Genomic DNA, 21,786 nt, shown 5'->3' on the forward strand with positions numbered 1-21,786 from the left:
TAAAGGAGGTAGGGAAAGACTAGCGGAGCCAGTAACACCGTCAAGAAATAAATGACAGAGAAAGAGGAAACAAAAGCTATAAAAACCTGCTCCCAGATTGGAAAGTCAAGTCAGTGCTATAGTGATTGAGTTATTTGGGTTGTTAGGAAAATTTGGGCAAGTATGTAGCCTTTCTATTTTTTTTTTTTTTTAAAGATTTATTTATTTATTTAATTTCCCCCCCTCCCCTGGTTGTCTGTTCTCTGTGTCTATTTGCTGCGTCTTGTTTCTTTGTCCGCTTCTGTTGTCGTCAGCGGCACGGGAAGCGTGGGCGGCACCATTCCTGGGCAGGCTGCACTTTCTTTCACGCTGGGCGGCTTTCCTCACGGGCGCACTCCTTGCGCGCATCAGCACTGCGCATGGCCAGCTCCACACGGGTCAAGGAGGCCCGGGGTTTGAACCGCGGACCTCCCATATGGTAGACGGATGCCCTAACCACTGGGCCAAAGTCCGTTTCCCTGTAGCCTTTCTAAATGTCAGTTTCCTCATTTTAAAAATGGGGGCTATGAATAAGACCAGCCTTATTGAGATTATTAGGATTAAATAAAATGTAAAGTGCTTAATGCAGCGCCTGACAATAGGGTACCCAGTAAATGGAAGCTGTTACTGTCGCTAACCAAGTGGTTTGGGGCCATTTAATTTAGGGCAGTGTCTCCCTGAGTGTTCCTTAGAGCCTTAATTTTGTGGGTGTTAATGGTTGTTACATTAAAAAAGAATTTCATGGTAATTAAATTTGGGAAACCAGTGAGTTAAATAAGAGCAGGTTGGTTTGTGTCTGTGTTTTGTTCCTTATTCCTGGGTTTGTGGTGATGCTATGGAGGTGCACATGTGATGTGCAATATTTCCCAAACTTAATCACAGAACTCTTGGTGGCGAATCTCATGGGAATGGGTTCCATGGGGCTTCTTTGGCACATGATTGTTTAAGGGATGGATGTAATGCATCCATCCATCACCCATGGGTATACTGATATATCATAGATAGCACCATAGTTACTTGTATTCATAATGACACTGCTGCATCATCAAGGAGAAGTTGGCCTCATTTCTCCTTTAATTTAAGTATTTAAAAATTTTAATTCCATAGTATTTAAAATTTTTAATTCCAACTGATCAAACCTTTAAAAATAATATTTTTAATGGGTTCATTATATAAATTTTGAAAAATATAGAAAACTATAAAGAAGAAAAATATAATTTTATGTGCCCCTCCCGCACTGGGATCATTCTGTATAGAGAGGTTTTGTGCTTTTTTTTTTTAACTTAAAATTACACTATGGACATTATCTTCTTATTTTTTTCTTTTAATACAACATAGAACATTTTATTTTTAAAATTTTTATCCCCCCACCACAACTCATCTGTTTGCTCATTGTTTTTGCTCATTGTTTGCACTTGTTGTCTGCACGTTGTCTTTTTTTTTTTTAAGGAGGCACTGGGAACAGAACCCACGACTTCCCTCCCATGTGGAAGGTGGGCACTCAACTGCTTGAGCCACATCTGCTCCCCTCTTATTTTTTATGAGACAAGGTTTAATAACCACATGATACTTTAATCACATTGATCATAATTTAATGTAACCATTCCCTTACTGGATATTTGTGTGCTATTTTTGCTATCATAAATTATATTGTGATTAACATTTTTGAACATAAATCTAAGATGACTATCATTTAACACTTTTTGGGAAATAAGTAAATTTCCAGTATTTAGGCAGTTCCCTTAGGTAGACCATCTAATTCCCTATATCAGATATAATTGCATAATTTGTTAAGAAATTTAAGTAGAATAATGTGAATAATTCTCTTTTGGCTAGTCCCGTGATTAGAATACCATTTTTTCATTTATACTGAATAGAAGAACTGAATAATTTCAGTCAAATGAGAGTAGATATTATCTGTTGATAAAAACGTCATGAGTCAGACATTGAAAAGTTCATATCATGAAAAATTGCAAAGTTGCCAAAAGATGTAGTCCTAACAAACATAAATTCAGCAGGATTCACCTGGATAGGCATTTTCTTGTTTGCACCTGTGTAAAGACTAGACTGGAACGTTCTCGTACATGCATTTCTTGTTAACTGTGGTTAAAAGGAAATAGTAAAGGGGGAAAACCAAACAAAACCCTAAGCTCTTACTAAACAAATGAATGCTTTGGTTGTTGGTCCTGACCAGGAACCACTCTTTTTATTTGATTGGGCTATTAAGAAAATCATAATTTAGAAATTCTGTCTCCCATATGCTGCTGTTTTCTGTGTGTGTGGGGAATGGGTTGTTTGCTGGATTTAAAAGCTACAGTAGAGTCTGTTAGCTGACGTCCCTCCACTTAACTGACATGTTCCTGCAGTCGATCTCTCCTTTCCTGCCATCAAGTCCAGTGAGTGAGGCCTCCTTTCCACTGCAGTCATGACTGGTATGTCTGGGCATTTCTGCTCCCACCACCAGAGCTGTGTTGCTGCTCTCCAAGGTTCAAATGGGTTTGTGCCCAGACCTGTTTATTTCTATTTTATTTATTATAGTAGTGTATAAACTTTTACTGTGTAATTTATATAATTTCATTATTATTATGTGATTTCATTATGTAATTATGTAATTTCATTAAATACTGTGTAAAACTAATGCACCATGAGTGTGAGCAGAGAAAGAATTGTTTCTATAAAAACTATGAGCTAAGTATTTGGAAAGGGTTATTAATATAAGGTATGATTCACTAGAAAAAAATTACTGGTGAATTAGCTGTGGACTAGACTTGGGGAAAATTAAAGAATTCTTCCCCCTCCCCCCCCCCCCCATGATCTCTTTATTTTTTAAAAAATGTTACATTAAAAAAGTATGAAGTTCCCATTACTCCCCACCCCCCTTCACCCCACTCCTCCCACATCAACACCCCCCCCCCCACCACAGCGCACTCATTGCACTTGGCGAACACATCCTGGAGCATGCCACATCACATGGTTAACAGCCCACATGACAGTTTACACTCTCCCCGGTCCACCCAGTGAGTTATGGCAGGATATATAATGTCCAGCATCTGTCCCTGCAGCATTATTCAGGACAACTCCAAGTCCCGAAAATGCCCCCACATCACATCTCTTCTTCCCTCTCCCTGCCCCCAGCAACTACCATGGCCACTTTTTCCACATCAGCTATGATTTCTTCCATTACTAGTCACAATAGTTCCATAGTATGAAGAATTCTTGAAGGATTCTGCTCTCATATTGCTTGACCAGTGTCTTTAAGTTCTTGGTACACATGGAAGGATGTGTTCTATGTGGGAAAACAAAAACACATACATTTTGGGAACTTCAGTTTGTGAACCCATTCTCCACAAAAGACCTTTGCCTTAAATAATAATAAAAAAGACAAATGTATATTTTAGAGTAAAATGTTTAGGGAAGTTCAGTGTGTGTATGTGTGTGTGTAATTTCAGTGATTTTCTGCTTTATTTAGACTTCTCAGTTAACCAGCAGCTGACTGGTTCTGATTAAGTGGGGTTAGAATCCAGGGTTGGATTCCCTGGCCTCAACTGCTGAGATTCTGATTCAGTAGGTCTAGCTAGGCTGGGGCCAAGTCTGAGAACTCCTTGCTTCTAGGAGATTAGGTAGGCAGTTAACGTTGTGTTCAGTTCAGGTAGCCCGTCCCATCTTCTGCTCCCCATGCCTATGCTCTCCACCTAGAGTCTTCAGTTATTATAAGGCCAATGGTACTAATAAAGTATCTTCCTCATAGTGTGTGACAGCCATCAAAATCATTCACACTTATTATTGTATTTCTTTATTATTGATACCATTATCCAAGTAATTATTAAGTCTAAGAAGTAGAGAGATCTTGTTTTTTCTCGAATACTAGGAAGTAAGTCTTTTAGAAAAACAAACACAAAACCCCTGGTAAGTTGTGCCTTCCAGAGCTAGACAATTGTCAAAGTGTGAGAACACTTTGTTCTTTTCTAGGACTATTCCCTTTATCTTCAGACCTAACTTTTTGCATTTTTTTCTTATTTCATCCCTTAATGTGAACAGTCATTTTGAAAAATGCAAACCAGCTCCATAAGGAAGAGATTGTTTCTGTCTTATATCCCTTTGCCTGCTACTTTCTGAGGAAAACAAAGTTTAATTTTATCTGGAAGGGTTTTGCCCATCCTCAGTCAAAATTAGCCATCTTTATTACTCTAATAGTTGAAAGTAATTTAGTCTTCTGTTTGTTCAGTGGGTTGTTTTAGTGGCACATTTGATAAGCAGCTGGTAAATTTTCTTTCACATGTAGGCTGTAACCTTGGAGATGGCTTCAAACAACCCACAGGATTGTGGTATTTTAGAATATTTTCATAATGTTCTACACAGTTATTTAACTGTAGTTTTTATTTTCAGATCTTTAATTTTGACTTAAACATGTTAAACAGTCCAACTTTGCAACTGTTAAATTTTTTCAGTAAAAGGGTTTGAATTGACTTGAGCTGCCTTAGGTTGTATTTGCACATGCTACTGGGATCCTGTGGGGTGGGATTACCGGCATCACCATTAGGCCTGCGTTCTGTTGGAGACGGTGGTGACAGCAGTCCATCCTCTGCAGGGTCTTTCTGCTGAACGAAGATGAATTTGGGCTTTCTAATAAACTAACCTTTAATAAAAGCCCAAACTTCAGTAGCATGTGACTTTGGTGAAATTTACCCTGAAACTAACTGTTGTGTTAAATTGTATTTAGCAAAAATAAAAGATGAGATTAACCTAGCAGAACACATGCCAGTCTTTTTTTAAAAATCACTTAATCCTTTAACCTGTTGTATTTCCACTAGTAGAAAAGTACAAAAGCTAAGATTTGTTTCATTCTTCGTCTTTGTAGTACAGATATTTAAAATAACTTTCAATTTATGTTTTCCTATTGTGGTAAGATAAATAAAACATAAATTTTGCCATTTTAACTTTTTTTTTTTTAAAGGGGGTACCAGAGATTGAACCTAGGACCTCATACATGCAAAGCAGGTGCTTAACCACTGAGCTATACCTGCTCTACCATTTTAACTATTTTTCAAGTGTACAATTTATTGGCATTAATTACATTCACAGCCATCATCATCTTGTTTCCAAAAATTTTGTCATCCCAAACAGAAACCCTGTACCTGTTAAGCAGTAACCCTCCTTGCCCGCTGCCCCTGGCAACTCTAATCTACTTTGTCACTATGACTTTTTATCTGAAGAGGAAAAGGCCTAAAATCCAAATTAATTTCTCACCTAAAGGAACCAGTATTCCTTGGACAATGGCCAGGCCAGGTCTTGGGTAGTGAAAGTGCAGAAGAGCCTGGGACATCTTGTTTTACCAGAGAGCAGGGAAGCTGTCAGAAACCCCTGGGGTTTTACCAGCTTGAAGAGCCAGCTTGAAGGGTGTTCCACTGGCAAAGATGGGTATTTTAAGCATTATAAAGAATGACTGCTCCTGATTGAAGCATACCATAAATAAAAATCCATGGCTTAATGACACCCAAAAAGAGCTTATTGGTCATTTTTGGAGGTTGCTATGGCACCAACTTATTCCAAAAGTTGATATTAAAAAAAGAGAGAGAGAATCAGTATTTATCCTGCTTTCCCTATGTGAACCATGTTTCAGATAATCAAAAGGATGAGGCAAAAAGCTCTTTAGTAAAGAATTCAAATCAACACATGCAGAAGATACGATATTAAAGAAGTATTGCTAATTTTATAAAGTGTGATTATGACATCGTTGTCAGGATTTAACAATTCATAACTGCTGGAGATACATAAAGTTTTTAAGGGTAAAGTTATATGATGCTTGAGATTTGCTTTAAAATACTTAGAAAAAAAATATGGGGTATAGAAGAAACAAGATTGGCAAATTTTGTTAATTGTTGAACCTGGGAGAGGGTGTACAGGAGTGCATTGTATTACTCTCTCTACTTTTGCTTTGTGTTTTAAAATATTTTCAATAAAAATTGGAAGATCTAAACAGGAATTAAATTTAGGTAATTTTTTTTTTTTTAAGATTTATTTTATTTAGTTATTTCTTCCCACCCCCTCATTGTATGCACTTGCTGTGTCAGTTTGTCTTTCTTTTAGGAGGCATCGGGAACCAAACCCAGGACCTCCCATATGGGAGGAGAGGTGCCTAATCACTTGAGCCACCTCCTCTCCCCTGCTTTGTTGTATCTTTCATCATGTTTTCCTCCTTGTGTCTCTTGTTGCGTCAGCTTTCTGTGCCAGCCCGTCATGTCAGCTTACTGTCTTGTTCCTCTTCTTTAGGAGGCACTGGGAACTGAACCTGTTATCTGTTGTGTGGTAGGTGGGAGCTCAATTGCTTGAGCCACATTTGCTTCCCTAGGTGATTATTGGAACTTGAAAATTCCATTTGAGTCTATGGCATAGTCATGTAGAAAATACACTTGGAGCCAAAATAGTGTAGCACTTAATATCATGGCTCTGGAGTTACTGATGGGCAGTGTGACTATGGCAGGTCATTTAATTTTAAGATTTTATTTCCTTCCTCCTTAGTAACATGGGAACAATATGAAGAGAAGGTGGCACAATGCCAAGTGCACAGGACGTACTCAATAAATGTTAGAATACTGTTGTACCAGGTAAGGTGCTGATAAGAGTAAAGCTTTCAGATTACCACCAGTAACTTGCCGTGTTTAAATTTTTTAAATCACATTTCTTTTGATTTTTTTCTTTCTTCTCTCTTGAACCTTTTATCTGAAGAGCAAATGTGTCTGTATCCAAGGCTGTGGGTCACGTACTGTCGTGCAAGGGAAATGGGGCCCCCTGGAACTGGCAGTGGCAACTCGCGGAGCCTGTGTGCCTGGATGGTTGTCATCCACCAAACTCTGACCATCCATGAGGACAGAATGTCCTGCTGGTTGTATCCTCAGGGCTTGTCATGGAGGAGGCACGTTCAAGGGGCTTCTTTTTTTTTGTTTTGTTTAAAGATTTTTATTTATTTATTTAATTCCCCCCCTCCCCTGGTTGTCTGTTCTTGGTGTCTATTTGCTGCGTCTTGTTTCTTTGTCCGCTTCTGTTGTCGTCAGCGGCACGGGAAGTGTGGGCGGCGCCATTCCTGGGCAGGCTGCTCTTTCTTTTCACGCTGGGCGGCTCTCCTCACGGGCGCACTCCTTGCGCGTGGGGCTCCCGCACGCGGTGGACACCCTTGCGTGGCACGGCACTCTCAAGTGGCTTCTTGAAAGGATCAAGGTACCACTCTGTTGTGGGTGTTGCTATCACAATGATAACATTACTTTCACGTTGGGACCTGCTTTCCAAATGGGAAAGAGAGGGCTGAATTTCAGCCCACGAGAAAGGAATTGCTAGAGCCAGGGACATATGATGCTTCCCCACGTGGGGATATGCTTGTGCTGTTTCTCCTCAGTAATGCATAGTTTTGTTTTAGAGCAATTACTGTCATAATTTTTTTTCCTTCACGTTTCACTGCCAAACCATTATCATTGCTATGGTAAACTAGGAGTACAGATAGTTTCCCAGTCAACATTCTGGGTGTTTTTAATAAGCATAAATCTATAGTATTACTGTTTAAAAATCTCTTTAAAGAAACTACTTTTCAGAACAGTTTAACAGGTTTTTAAGAGTAACTCACAGATTAGACCTGAGATCCCTGGCAGTAAGGATTCCTACAGATTAGATTGATAAATATTAACAATGTGCCCTCTTTGGGCTGGCAGCTGTGCTAGATTCTGGGCCTGGGGAAACCAGCAAGGCATATCTCTCCTCTTAAGGGGCTTAATTCCTCATCAGGTGGGTGGGTTTGAACTCAGATGTTGTTTCATTGGGAAAACCTTTCATGTTACATGAGTCAGGGTTCTGGCAAGATCCAGAGAGCTGATAGTCCAGGATGATCTCCCCATCTTAAGATCCTCAGTTATATCTGCCAAGGCTGTTTTTCCAAATAAGGTCACTTTCACATGTTCTGGTGCTTAGGACCTGAACAGATGTTTTTGGGTTCCACCATTCAGCTCTCTACCAGCACCCTGTCACTCCCAGGAGATTTTTTTTTTTTTTTTTTAAAGATTTATTTTTATTTATTTAATTCCCCTCCCCTCCCCCGGTTGTCTGTTTTTTCTGTGTCTTTTTGCTGCGTCTTGTTTCTTTGTCCGCTTCTGTTGTCGTCAGCGGCACGGGAAGTGTGGGCGGCGCCATTCCTGGGCAGGCTGCTCCCTCCTTCGCGCTGGGCGGCTCTCCTTACGGGCGCACTCCTTGCGCGTGGGGCTCCCCTACGCGGGGGACACCCCTGTGTAGCAGGGCACTCCTTGCGCGCATCAGCACTGCGCCTGGGCCAGCTCCACACAGGTCAAGGAGGCCCGGGGCTTGAACCGCGGACCTCCCATGTGGTAGACGGACGCCCTAACCACTGGGCCAAAGTCCGTTTCCCACTCCCAGGCGATTTTGCGCTCCTTTGTGACACAGTGATGATTCTGTGAGCGCCTGTTTCTTTGTCAGCCTGAGTAAACGGCACGGCCACTGCATGGGGACAAGGACTCCACCCTTGTTCACTTTTGAGTCTTTTGAGTTGCCTGCCTATGCCTGCTAGTGGAGTTGCTGGGTCCTGTGGGAATGGGTAGTGTTCTTCAGGCTGAGATTTGGGGCAGGAAGGCACTCCAGGCAGAGGAGCCAGACTGAGCCAAGGCACGGAGGAAGAGCCATTTTATCTCCCAGACTTGGATCTTCTGCTTATTGTCTTAACCAAATGATTGTTAAACAAAAATGTGTTGTTTAGTTACTAGGACTTCTGAGGATGGTGGTGGGGTGAGAGGACATATCTGCATTTTTATCTGCCCAAATTTTGAGTACTTGATGGATTTTGAGCATTTAAAGGATTTCCAAATATATTAAAAATGTCCATTCATTTCAAATTCTCTTATATAGGTAAAAAATGTCATTTACTTTGTGATAAGGATTGTATTATAATGTAAAGAGGGAGTAAAGGACCTCTCAGTATTTTTCCATAAAAGTTAAGATTTAGCTTGGAAATGTTGACAGATTTTTCTGTCTTAGTGTTTAGTAAGGCACAATTATAATTACAGACAAAAGAGCCAGCCTCTGGCCAGCTAGAATCGGAACTTCACGTGGTAGAAGTGTCTGGTTTGGAAAACATCCACTGGAAACCCAAATCTTTGACCCAGTGCCAGCTATACTGCTGCCAGCCTCATTTCCCGTCCCCTGAACTTTCTCATTTGTCACCGTTTATGCCAGACACCTGTGTCATCCAGAGGGGAGTTCGTATCTGTTTTCATTCTTACCAACTTTATTTTCTGCTATGCTTTCCCAAACAAAAGAAATTAATTGGTATAAGTGTACTGGAGGTAGAATGTACACTCAGAGCTACATATCTTACTGCAAGCCTCCCAAGAAATAAAGGAATCACCAAGTTGCTGCCTGGACAAATTTGATACCATGTATATATAAGTAAGATACTTCATTCCTTTTTTTAAAACAAGGGCAGTTTATTTTCCTAGAACATCTTTGCCCTTCTGGTTTTACTAATACGGATCCGATTTTTTAAAATAAAAAAATGACTTTATTTTTTGTGTAAAGTTATACATGCTTGTCACAATGAATCAAGCACTACATAAAAGTAGAAAGTTTTTTTTAAAAAATCACACAATCCAGACATTGCTGAAGTGTTTCTTTGCCACAAGAGAGATACTTATTTCCTGTGGTTAAGAAAAAGGATCACAAAAAATATCAAGCTGGAGTCACTGTTTTCAATTTCAGGTGTCTCTTGATTCTCTCCCATAAAGATGAAGATTAGCAACTGTAGCAGTTTGATATTATCGATGAATTCCAAAAAGAAGTATTGGATTTTGTTTGTAAACTGATCTTCTCCTCTGGGCATATTAGATTATTTTGGATTCATAGATTTACTTGATTAAGTAATTATGTAAACCTCTTGTGCCAGTAGGGTGTTGATTCCCCACCCTTCGGTGGGTGGCAACTCACAGATAAAAGGCATGGCAAAGGACAGAGTTAAGGGTTTTTGATGTTGGAGTTTTGATGTTGGAGTTTGATGCTGAAGCCTTAAATTGGAGCCTTAGGAAGAGAGGAACCCTAAGCCTGTAAAGTAGCAAGCCCTGGGAAGGGAGGAACCCAGGAAGCCTGAACTCTTGCAGATGTCGGCAGCCATCTTGCTCTAAACTCATGAAAATAGACTTTGGTGAGGGAAGAAACTTAGGCTTTATGGCCTGGTATCTGTAAGCTCCTACCCCAAATAAATACCCTTCATAAAAACCAACCAATTTTTGGTATTTTGCATCAGCACCCCTTTGGCTGACTAATACAGCAACTTATTATTTTTTAATTGAATCATTCCTAAAATCTGGTGGACCTCTCTAAGCATTCTCAGGTTTACAGGGACAGCGAGGGTTGAGTGGGTCTGAGGAGGTGGGGGGGTCCAGCTACCTGTCCCTCGGAGCAGCTGTCCCCTGGGCTTTGCTGTGGGTTGGGCTTTGTCCCCACAGTGACTGGCTCTGGGCAGAGTCCTGGGTGGGCCACCTTGCTTTTGCACTGCAGTTGTTAGAACAAAGCTGGCATTTCCTTCCCATTTTTCTCACCTGGAAAAATGTGGGTTCTATTCCCAAAGGAAAGGCATATTGAGGAGGAAAGAATCTTTTTCTACATCTAATGTAGCATTTTAAAAATCAGATGTTTCAAACTGATTATATTTATCAGAATCTTTATTATAATTTATCGGATATTTAAAGAAAAGGAACCCCTCCCCACCTTCAGCACATAAGTCCTCGCCCCACCGACAGGGCCCTCTGAGGCTGAGGTCCACCCATAGGGTGCTGGGGATGTGCTCTGAGTAGCCACTTGGACTTACCAGTGTTCATTTATGCAAGAACATTCTAGTACCTAAAGGATATGGACCATCACAGCCTGTTCCACAAGCTCTGGTTAGGGTTCTGTTTGGCCTCTTGCTGGCTGGCAACTATTGCTTTGTCCTGTACACACAAATTACCTTTTGGTTTTAGCCAGTGCTTCATTGCGTGCCTTTCTTCCAGGATTTTTTAATATGCTAGATCAGGTTATTTCAACTTTGTCAGATGAGAATAAGATTTATTTGTAAACTTGTAGAATTTATTTTACAGTAAAACTGTAAAGCAGTGGTTTTCAGCCTTAGCTTTCTGTATACTTGGGAATCACTGGGGAGCTTTGAAAATACTGACGCCCAGGCACCTTCCCAGGATGGATTTTGGGCATTGGGATTGTTAAAAGCCCCTCCTCCTCCCTCCCCACTGCTTCGGTGAGTCTAATGTACAATAAATTTGAGAACCACTTCTGCAAAGTCATATTTCACAGCCTGCTAGAATTATGTAGTAGAGTGACTGTTGCCGGCAGTCTCCTTAGGAGACCTGTACTTACTCTGCAGCCTTTGCTTAGGACTTTTTGGGAAATTCCACTTTTGGAATTACCCCTAGATCCAGTGTGAGACCCCCACACAAGCTCAGTCTCAAATGACTTTATTTAAGGGAGCCCATCTATTTAACTGCTTGACGAACAGTTTGTAGTTTTTACTCCACATTTTGAACCCACCTTATTTGCCGGACTTGGTTTCAGGTAACTTTTGGCTTTTTTGGGGGTGCGGGGTAGGAGTTGGTCTCAACAACTATGTATATGTGCTAGGTACTTGGCACACAAAAGACAAGATACTGCCTTATGTGGTTTTATTTTGATGGGGAGCCAGATGGTGAGCAAGAAGAAAAATGCATTTAATTATTGCTGATGGCAAGTAGTGCCATGAAAATGGATGTTGAGATAGAGGGTGATGTACCTTCAGGGGTCAGAGAGACTGCTGTGAGGATTAGGCATTTAGGCTGGGACCTGACCAGGAGCAGGACCCAGAGAGAAGCAAACTGGAGAGTGAAAGGCTGACTTGTTTTTGGAACCGACCTAGAAGAGGCCAGCGGTGACCAGGTCACACAGGGCTTCTTAGGACAGGTGGGATAGTTGGGTTTGATTCTCAGACTCTGAGTTGAGCTATTGGATGATAGTATTCCAGTTCCCTTGTGTTCTCCCTGCCTAGCTCAGGGCCTGGCGAATAATTGTTGGTCAGTAAATGTATACTGAAGGAAGAAGTCCCTTAGGTCAGAATAACATAGTGCCAAGAATTTTGGCCCCTGGAGCATGAGGTGGTAACACATCCTTCCCTCCTCATTTTAAGAGACCAAGGGGAGGAGAAAGTCTGGTCTGCGGTTTGTTTATAATTAAACTTCTAATTTTCAGATAGTTGTAGATTCACATGCAATTTTTTAAAAATATATTTTATTTTTTTATTCCCCCACCCCCACCCCCTGGCTTGCTATCTGCTCTGTGTCCTTTCACTGTGCGTTCTTCTGTGTCTGCTTATCTTATCTTCTTATCTTCTTTTTAGGAGGCACCAGGAACCAATCCTGAGGCCTCTAACATGGAAGCACTCAGTTGCTTAAGCCACCTCAGCTCCCTGGTCTCCTGCGTCTCTCACTGTCTCTCCTGTGTCTCCTTTTGTTGCGTCATTTTGCCGTGCCAGTTCAGCTCTCCATGGCATGGGCCGTCAGCTCTCCATGGCGTGGGCCAGCTTGCCTTCACCTGGGGCCTCCCATATGGTAGACAGGAGCCCATTTGCTAGAATAAGAATAGTACAGGGAGGATGAGCCCATGTACCCTTCATTCATTTCCCTCAATGGTAAACTCTAGTGCAGCATCACAGCCATATCAGTACTGACATCGTTAGTCACAATACAGAACAATTCTATCCCCACAAGGCTGTGCCCTGTGGCCCTTTTAGAGCCCTGCCCCCTCCTCCGACCCTGACCACCACTAGTCTGTTCTCCAGCTCTATAATTTCATCATTTTAAGAATGCCGTGCAAATGGAATCATAGAGTATCTGAACCTTTGGGATTGGCTTTTTCCACTCAGCATAATTCCCTAGAGATTCATCTGGGTGATTGTGTATCTCAATCACCCATTCCTTCTTTTTGCTCTGTACTGTTTCATGGTATGGATGCACCACAGTTTGTCTAACCATTCATCCCATTGAAGGGCATGTGAGTTGTTTCCAGTTTGGGGCTATTGCAATTATAGTTGCTACAGACATTTGTGTACTGGTTTTTTGTGAGAACATAATCTTCACTTCTCTGGGATAAATGCCCAGGAGTACAATTGCTGGGTCATATGGTACTTGCGGGTTTAGTTTTATAAGAAACTGCCCATCTGTTCTTCAGGGTGGCTGTGCAGTGGGTGGTTTGTTCTTCTAAGTGACCCAACAGTGGAAGGAAAGACTCTCCTGCAGGACCTCAGTGTATAAAGCAGATGGAAATGGAGCTACTCTGGTTGATGGGAATAGGGGAGACCTTGGAGCGGGAAGTCCTGGGGGGGGGCACTTGCTAGGGCTCTTGAGATGCCTCCTGTGACCCAGACTGAACTAGGTCTTTGTAGCCCCAGGGTTCTCCTTGCTTACTGAAAGCAGCAGAAAGAGGCAGCAGTTTTTCTTCTGCCCTACTTTTGGGGGACATTCCAGCTTTTCTTTCATAATACTGATCTAGAAGCTTAATTTTCTACTTTAAATCTCTCAGTTTTAAGCTAATAAACTAATCCAATGGCTGTTTTTGTTCTTTTACCACAGTGAGTTAGTTGCCTGTGTGCTTGTGTATTTCCTGGAAGAAGGCAAGAGCCATAAACGAGTCTGGCAGAGGGGGAGGGGTGGAGAGCAGGGGCAGACACAGTCAGGAACTACACTAAAACGAGCAGAGAGGAAGGAAACAGCAGCTAAAATAGACCGGGTGGGAGTGGTAGAAATATTAAGGGGAAAACGAGATGCCTGGGGTGGGGCTGAAGAAGCACTCTGGATAGAGATGTGGACAGACCCCGGTGGGGAGTTGTGTACTGCTGAAACTGAAAATCTCGAAAGTGAGGTTGCTGCAGTTAGCCTGTGATAGAAGTAGCCTGCAAGTGAGTGCAGAAGGGAACCAGGAGGATGGATGTGTTTGTGCTTTTTGCTTTTGTCTTTAAACAGACTTTTGGCTAAACTTTGTTAGAAGCTTCCTTACCTTTTTCTCGGCCCTTTCATTTCCTCCCTTGTACCCCTCGGCTCTCCCGTAAAGTCTTGGCAGGTGGGCCTCTCTGCCTAATCTTATAACTTGTCGTCTCTGGCAAGGAAAGAGGGGAACCCGTTGGGCAAAATAACCACATGTACCACTCCCCCAACTTTGAGTCAGCTTCTCTAATGGACTGAAAGCCAGAGGCTGGGGACTTGGGTCTCTCTACTTTAGACCCAGAACAGCTTGTGGTAGGCCTGGGGAGAGAAGAGAAGCAGGGTCACTGTAAGAAGAATTAACTCCTAGGTTCTCTCAAAACTTTTTTCTTTGATCCCTGAGCCTGATTATTAAGTCTGAATTGACATCATGCCAAATGGTCCCCCTCTGATAAAAGAGAATCTTTAATTTCCTCTGGGGTACCAGAAACTTGCTTTAAAAAAATTTTTCCCGTAAATCTTTCCAGCTGTTTACTTTTGTACGAACAATGGCAATAGTAAAGAATTCAAATCACAGTGCAGCTATTGAAATGAAAGCTCTGGATGGAGTCATGGGACAAAGCCAGTCCTGAAAACTGTTAGAGAGGAAGTCAGCCTCACTCTTTAAGAAATGGGGGCAGTGTCACAACTTTTGAGAAATCAAAGGGGCTGGAGTGGGGGCACATAGCATTTGCATCACAAATGGTGCCAGCCTGGAGACCCAGAGCTTTTGGAGCGGATGCATTAGGCTCCTGGGGTGGGGCAGAGGTGCCTTGGGGGACTTGACGGTGAAATAATACGCTTTTAGTTCTCATCCTGTGTGTTCTTTGCAGACGCAGAATGTTCAGCTGAACAAGGAAATGACGCTTGCCAGCAACCGTAGCCTGGCAGAAGGAAATCTTTTGTACCAGCCACAACTGGACTCTCTGAAAGCCAGTTTGACCCAAAAATACCAGGAGCTACAGGTTCTCTTTGAAGCCTATCAGATAAAGAAGACCAAATTAGGTAACTTGCTTAAGGGAATCTTTCTAAGAATAAAGAGTTGAGGGAAGGACAAATTTTCAAGCTCTTACCCTACCAGGAAAGAAATATTGTGAAAAAATTCCAGGTTAGCACAGTGATTTATTGCAATGAAGAAGCAATTTCTATATAGAAGTATCCCACCAATTTAGAAGAGACCTCACCTTCTCCAAACAGCGTAGCAAAATGGCAGTTTTCTGAATTTGTAACATTCAACAAATGTTTTTTGCTGTGAAATTTGGCCCTCAGAGTTAATGTTGAAAACTATTGATCACCAGAACATGATTTTTAAAATTTTATTTATTCCCCACCCCCCTTGCGGCTTGCTTGATGTCTGTACTTGCTGCGCATTCTTTTGCATTTTTTGTGCTTGTCTCCCATTTTGTTGTGTCCCCTTCCTTTGTCAGCTCTCTGCCATGCTTGCGGGCTGGTGGCCCTCTGCAGCGTGCTGGCGAGCCTGCCTTCACAAGGAGGCCCCGGGACGCGAACCCACAGCCTCCCACATGGTAGATGGGAGCCCAACTGATTGAGCCACAGCTGCTTGCCCAGAACATCTTATTTTAATCACACTTTAATTTGCAGCTGTTCCAAAGAGACAATGTGAATCTTGTTGAATGTCCTGGTTACTTTAAATAACTTTCAAAAGGAAGTTTAGATTTAGAGTAGTTGGGTTAAAATCGTCCCCTTTAGTGAGGTTCATGGTGAGGCCTGATACCTCTTGCTGTAATCCCCTTCCATTTGTGCCACAACTTCAGTAAAAACTTTGTACACCCAAGTAGACTCACAAAAAGTAAAAAGACTGGCAGTAGCAAATGTTGGTGAGGATGAGGAATTCTTTTACAGTGCTGGGTAGGAACCTAAGTTAGTAATACAACCTGGGAAAATTGCTTGGCAGAATGTGCTAAAATTAAGCATCTGCATACCACAATTCGGCACTTCCACTTTGGTGTGTTTGCTTAACAGTGTTACATAAATAAGTTTGGGTGTCCTGTGCCACAAAGTGATTTACATTTTTTGTTCTTTCAGTTTGGGGAATTTTATTGTAGTAAGTTCTTAACATTTATTAAACAACTAGGCATTTTGTTAGTAAATGAGACGCGTAAGTTCTTACTCTGTGCCAAATATTTTGAGGTGTTCAGTTTAAGTGCATTATTGATACGTAGTATCTCATGAAAATACATTTTGTTATACCATAAAACAAAACAGTGTTTCTCACATATTCAGAGAGCCCCACTCTGTAGAGCAGATGGTGTGGCCCTGGCTGTGCAGATGTGTGGTCATTCCGTCCACTGATCTTCTTTACATTCAGCTTCCTGAAAAATTGGTTCTCAGGAGGTGTGACTCTCCTTTTGCCTTTCCAGCTAAAATAAACTATTTGAGAGGGAGATGGGAGGAAGACTGGAGGAAAGTGACTTGAAGGGCTGTGTGTACCCTTACCTCATCCTGCCTTGTCTCTTCCAGATAAACAGTCCAACAGTGCTTCTTTGGAAACCCTGTTAGCACTGCTTCAAGCAGAAGGGGCCAAGATTGAGGAAGACACGGAGGTAAAGAAGTCGCTTGTGGCCAAATGCTGCCCCGTGGCACAGTTGCCTGGGTCTTTGGTCACCCTAGGCAGAGAGGGACAGTGCATGCCATCTCCATGAGCAGGGGGTGGTGCCTCCCAGGCAGCTGCGAGTCCTGAAAGGATGGTGGGTGCTGCCCAGGAGAATGCCAGGCAGAGCAGCGGGGTGATCGCGTCTGGAGCAAGGGTGTTGACGCTGCCCCGCTGAATCAGGGCGGGTCTTGTGGGTGCTGGCGCTCAGGTACCAGCTGTTCCAAGTCCCAGAGCCCTTTGGATTAACCAGCTGAGTACTACAGGCTTGAGCCTGCTGTGCAGTAAGGAAATGAGTCAGTGTTGGATGTGGTTCCTACTTGTGTTTGAGTCGGGGCTGGCCGTGTGTGGGTAAGACGAGCCTGTGTTGGTCTCTTGGACCTAGGCTTTGATGAGTGCCCTGAAGCCTACAAGCTAGGTTCGCCCTCGCTGTTCCCTGTCCAGGGCAAGTCCCCCAGGGCAGATGTAGTCAGGTGTAGAGAAAATAACATTGGGTACAGACTGGCTTAAAAGGGTTGGCAGGGGGTGGGGCGCTCTCTCCAAGAGTGGATGGGACAGGGTAAGCTTTGCTTACAGCAGCACCACTTCCCCCACCAAGCCCCTGCTGAGGTGAGCTGTCCTGCGCCCCGAGCTGGTGGAAGCATAGACAACACGGGCCAGTTCCCAGAAGGGTTGTAGGGAGGACCCTGGGATGTTGCCTCTCCTGCTGCTGGCACTTTTGACATTCAGCATCCAAGGGATTGGGGGAAGTTTTCTTCCTTAATCGCTCACCCCATTCCTGGCTCTTTACAGAACATGGCAGAGAACTTTCTTGATGGAGAGCTTCCTCTAGACTCCTTCATCGACGTCTATCAGAATAAACGGAAATTGGCCCACATGCGAAGAGTTAAAATTGAGAAACTCCAGGAGATGGTGCTAAAGGGGCAGAGACTTCAGCAGGCTCCAGCACAACTGGTGCCCAGGGTTCCTGAGCCGGTGCCTGCTGCGCCCCTTCTCTACCCAGCCCCCGAGGCCAGTGGGGCCCCCTCAGTTGCACCTCGGCGCATTCCTCCCCCGCCACCCCCGGTGCCTGCAGGACGGTTAGCCACTCCGTTCACAGCCGTCATGGGTCCAGGACAGGCCCTGCCATACCCAGGATTGCAGTGCCCCCCTCTGCCACCCCGTGTGGGCCTCCCCCCCCAGCAGGGCTTCTCTGCACAGTTCGTATCCCCGTACCCACCAGCTCTCCCCCAGAGGCCCCCACCCCGGCTGCCTCCACACCAGCCAGGCTTCATCCTCCAGTGAGCTGCCCCCTTGGCCTTCCTGGGACTCTTGCTCGGTCTGTGCCTTTCCGGCACAGGCACGCTGCTTGACCAAGGGCTCTGGTTCTCTGGACCAAACAGTCCACTTGGTTTTAGAATCTTAGGTGGGTAGAAGTAGAAACCCAGGCTTCGTGCACTGAGGCAGCCATGTGTGCCCCAGGGACAGCCTGGACCCGAGGCGTTGAGCTGGTTTGCATTCACGGTATCACGTCTATCTAGATAGTGTAGTGCTACTCTGGAGTTAAAAAAAAAAAAAAAAAGTCCCCCTTCCCGTTTAGAACCAAGGTTCCTCCCCCACCCCTTGCAACTTAATTTAAGCATGGTGAATTATAGCTCTTTCATTTTTAAGAGATAGCTCAGTGTAAGGCCATTTAGCAGTGGCCATCCCAGAGGTGCCGCTGCAGCGCGGTTTTGGCATGCAGGGACCCCCGTTCTTAGGCTCCATCACAATCACTGTCTCTTCCCCTGAACCTGGCTACTTGTCGTCATGCTTCAAAGCTACCAAACAGTTTGCACTTGGCCTAGTGCCATACCCAGAGGCCGGGAGGGTCCAGGCCAATGGAGGGGAGGAATGTGAGCTGGTCTTTGCATACCTCCTCCTTGAGCCCGCCTCTGAGGATTTCTGTTAAGAAATACTCCCCAAATATTTAAATATTTTTGCTACTTGTATAATTTTCCTGTTTTGTATTGATGAAGAAAATTTTTTGAAACAAAACCATTCAGGGAAACTTTATAAAAAATGCTATTGTTTTGAGCAGATTGAAGTGAATGCTGTGCACAGTGACGCCTGCAGGTGCCCATGCTGTGCCTTAGCGTCACCTGGTGCTGGGACTTGATGCTAGCCAGCTCAAGAGCTGGGGACAGCCAGCACACCTGGCTCCACCTTCAGGGAGGGGTTGGCTGACAGTGGCTGTTTGGTCACAGGTGAAGTCTCACCTCCTTGGACCAGGAGTACCTTGGCCGCTGTCCCTAGTCTCTGGGCACCAAGATGGGATGGGGGAGCTCTGAGATACATTCATTGTGCTTTGAAGAAAGCCTGCCCCACAGCATTGAAGAGTGGGGCGTAAGCTTTACACACATCCACAGGGGAGCGCTGCGCCCACATGGCATCTCCCAGGCCTCATCAGCTGAATGCCCGGGGCCAGGCTTGGGGGATGGCGTATGTATTGACAGAAAAGGCCTGTGTGCAGAGATGTGGCTCAAGTGGATGAACGCCTGCTTTCCACGTGGGAGGTCCTGGGTTTGGTTCCAGTGCCTCCTTAAAAAAAAAAACAAAAAACCAACTCGGGAGCTGATGAGGCTCAGTGGTTGAGTGCCTGCTTCCCATTTATGAGGTCCTGGGTTCATGCCCAGCCCTGAGTACCTAAAAAAAAAAAAAAAAAAAAAAAGCCTGTGTGCTCACTGGCAGAGTTTCAGGACCCACCCTCACCTGTGTCAGGCAGCTGGAGTCTGCCCTGGGACCACCTGCCCAGCTGGCTGCTGCCTAGGGTGCCAGAACCAAGGCAGAGCCAAAATGTGGCCTGCCCACATTTGTACTCAGTTATCCTATCGTTATGCTCCTGAACTTGAACTCTGCTGTATTGTAACTTTTTTAATGGGATGATTCACCACCATGCTGATCAGGTGGACTTGCCAGGTTTGGTGAATCTCTAGCGTGGTGCCACTCATTCCAGTACCTCTGCAGCCGGCCCCTGCCAGAGGCCAGAATCCAGCAGCAAGGCTGGCCACCCAGTGGGAGCTTGTTGGCACTACAAAGGGGCCACCAGGCTGGCCTTACCATCTCTCCATGGCCGTGTCTGGAGCTGTGGTACTAAAGCTAAGGACCCTTTTTGATATTGTTAATAATCCTGTCATTTACTTACCTGGGATGTTCGTGGTATGTTCAGTTCTAGAACGTCAACGTCAAGAGTTCCAATAGTAAAACTGATGAATCTTTTCTTGAAGTTAAAAATAAAGGCCGCCAGAGACTGCCAAAAATGTCTACCTCGTGGTCCAGGGGCACTGGCACCAGGAGCAGGGCCTTTTTATCCTGTTGTATTTTATCAGAGCGATTCTCATGGACATCCATAAAGGGCAGAGGAAGCACTGTCCTGCCACGTGTAGGAGTGTCTCCAGGATGGCAGCCACCCTGCAGGGGCTGCTGAGCCCTGCCTGGCCCTTTTTGCTCTGCCTCATGCTGTACCACTGATGGAAACTCTGATTTTGATGTTCTCTGGTTATTTCAAATAAATGGAAGAATTCAAGTGGCTCTGATATTTTGTTTTGGGGTTTGATGGCAGGTATCTGAGGCTGCAACCAGTTTCCTGGGAGACAGCCTCTGGTGCTGATTCTGCTTGGTTGCTAGAGGCTGGGAGGAAGGCAGACCCTGCCAGTCTGGCCCACCTTCCAGAACTCCGCCAAACCCGTGCCCTCCTGTGCTCATGGCCCTGGGCTGAGCCATGTATCTAAACCACGAGGCCCCTAGGAGTGGCTTTTCCTTAATATGTTGGCAGCAACATGAGGAACACTGAGATGCAGCCTTGGGGAGCTTACCCATTGCTGTCTCCTATAAATAGAATGCCATTCCCTGCACATCAGTGTCCCATAGGGATGTGCAGAAGTTTCTGTTGTTTTGGTACCAGAATGTGGGAAGCTTTTCCTGAGAGAGAAATTTTTTTATAGAAAATTTATGTCTGATGGTTTCTTTTTTCCCCATTAGCTGTTAGCAAGCATTTTGTCAAGTTTGTAGTCTGTCCCCAGTGAGGATATTAAACACCGTGCGCTTCATAGGCTCTTCCTCATGACCTGCCTCTTTACCCTCTGTGGGCCCTTTTGCTTCTAAGGTCCAGGGAAGGAAAGTGACTGGTGTGAGACCGAGGAGTAGGTGGGGGCACCATGCTTCTGAATTACAGCCCACCACACTCGAGACGGAGCCTTCAGTTAAAGGTTTCATTGTTGAGGGCTTAAGGCAAATCAAGTTCTGTTTCCTCTGGCTCAATTAAGTGTAGTCAGCTAATGCCAATTTTCACTTGTATGTTTGGTGGAAATAATCATCCACTTTAAATAAAGTCTGCTTTCGAAGCTGAGATGAGAACCAGACACAATCCTTTTCGGAACCCTTTAATGTTTATGGTAGTTACAGTTTCAAAGCCCTTGCACAGAAATAACACCAATTCCTCTTACACCCCTCCAAAATGTTAAAAGAGGGAATACTTCCTAACTCCTTGTATAATGCCATCACCACACCAATGCCAACACCACATAAAGATAACGATTATAGACCAATGTCCCTTATAAATAAAGATGGAAAAATCTTCCAAACGAAACAAAAAACCTCACAAACCAAATCCAACAGCACATTAAAAGGATTATACACAGACCAATTGAGGACCCAGGAATGCAAAGGTGGTATGATGGAAGAAAAACCAGTGCAATGCAACACAGACTAATTGAAGGGGAAAAGCAGAAAACTGATGCCAAAAAGATATTCCAGGGGGGGAGGGGGGCGAAAAAAAAAGACATTCGATAAAATCTAGCACTTTCCTGATTAAAACGCAACATTGAGAAACTAGGAATAGAAGGGAATTTCCTCAACAAGATAAAGGGCATATCTGCAGAACTCAGCTAACATCATACTCAAGGATAAAAGATTGAAAATTTCCACCTAAGATCAGGAACAAGACAAGGATGCCCACTTTCACTGCTGCTATTCAACACTACTAGAAGTTCTGGTCAGAGCAATTAGTTAAGAAGGAAACGACATCTAAATTGGAAAGAAAAGTAATGATATTTGCAGATGACATGATCCTATACCACTAGAGCTAAAAATGAATTCAGCAAAGTGGCAGCACAC

General features: G+C 43.9%; 1 protein-coding gene across 1 annotated transcript in view; it reads left to right on the top strand.

Annotated features, from left to right (window-relative positions):
- Positions 1-20,197, top strand: part of VPS37B (VPS37B subunit of ESCRT-I) — a 33,543-nt gene extending 13,346 nt beyond the window's left edge. The window contains exons 2-4 of the mRNA XM_004455958.2: positions 14,876-15,047; positions 16,524-16,606; positions 17,446-20,197. Of these exons, the coding sequence (XP_004456015.2) occupies positions 14,876-15,047; positions 16,524-16,606; positions 17,446-17,937 (747 nt within the window). The 3' untranslated portion in view covers positions 17,938-20,197. The remainder of the gene's footprint in view (positions 1-14,875; positions 15,048-16,523; positions 16,607-17,445) is intronic.
- The last annotated feature ends 1,589 nt before the right edge of the window (positions 20,198-21,786 follow it).

The sequence above is a fragment of the Dasypus novemcinctus genome, chromosome 19, assembly GCF_030445035.2.
Source record: "Dasypus novemcinctus isolate mDasNov1 chromosome 19, mDasNov1.1.hap2, whole genome shotgun sequence".
Taxonomy (NCBI): Eukaryota; Metazoa; Chordata; class Mammalia; order Cingulata; family Dasypodidae; genus Dasypus; species Dasypus novemcinctus.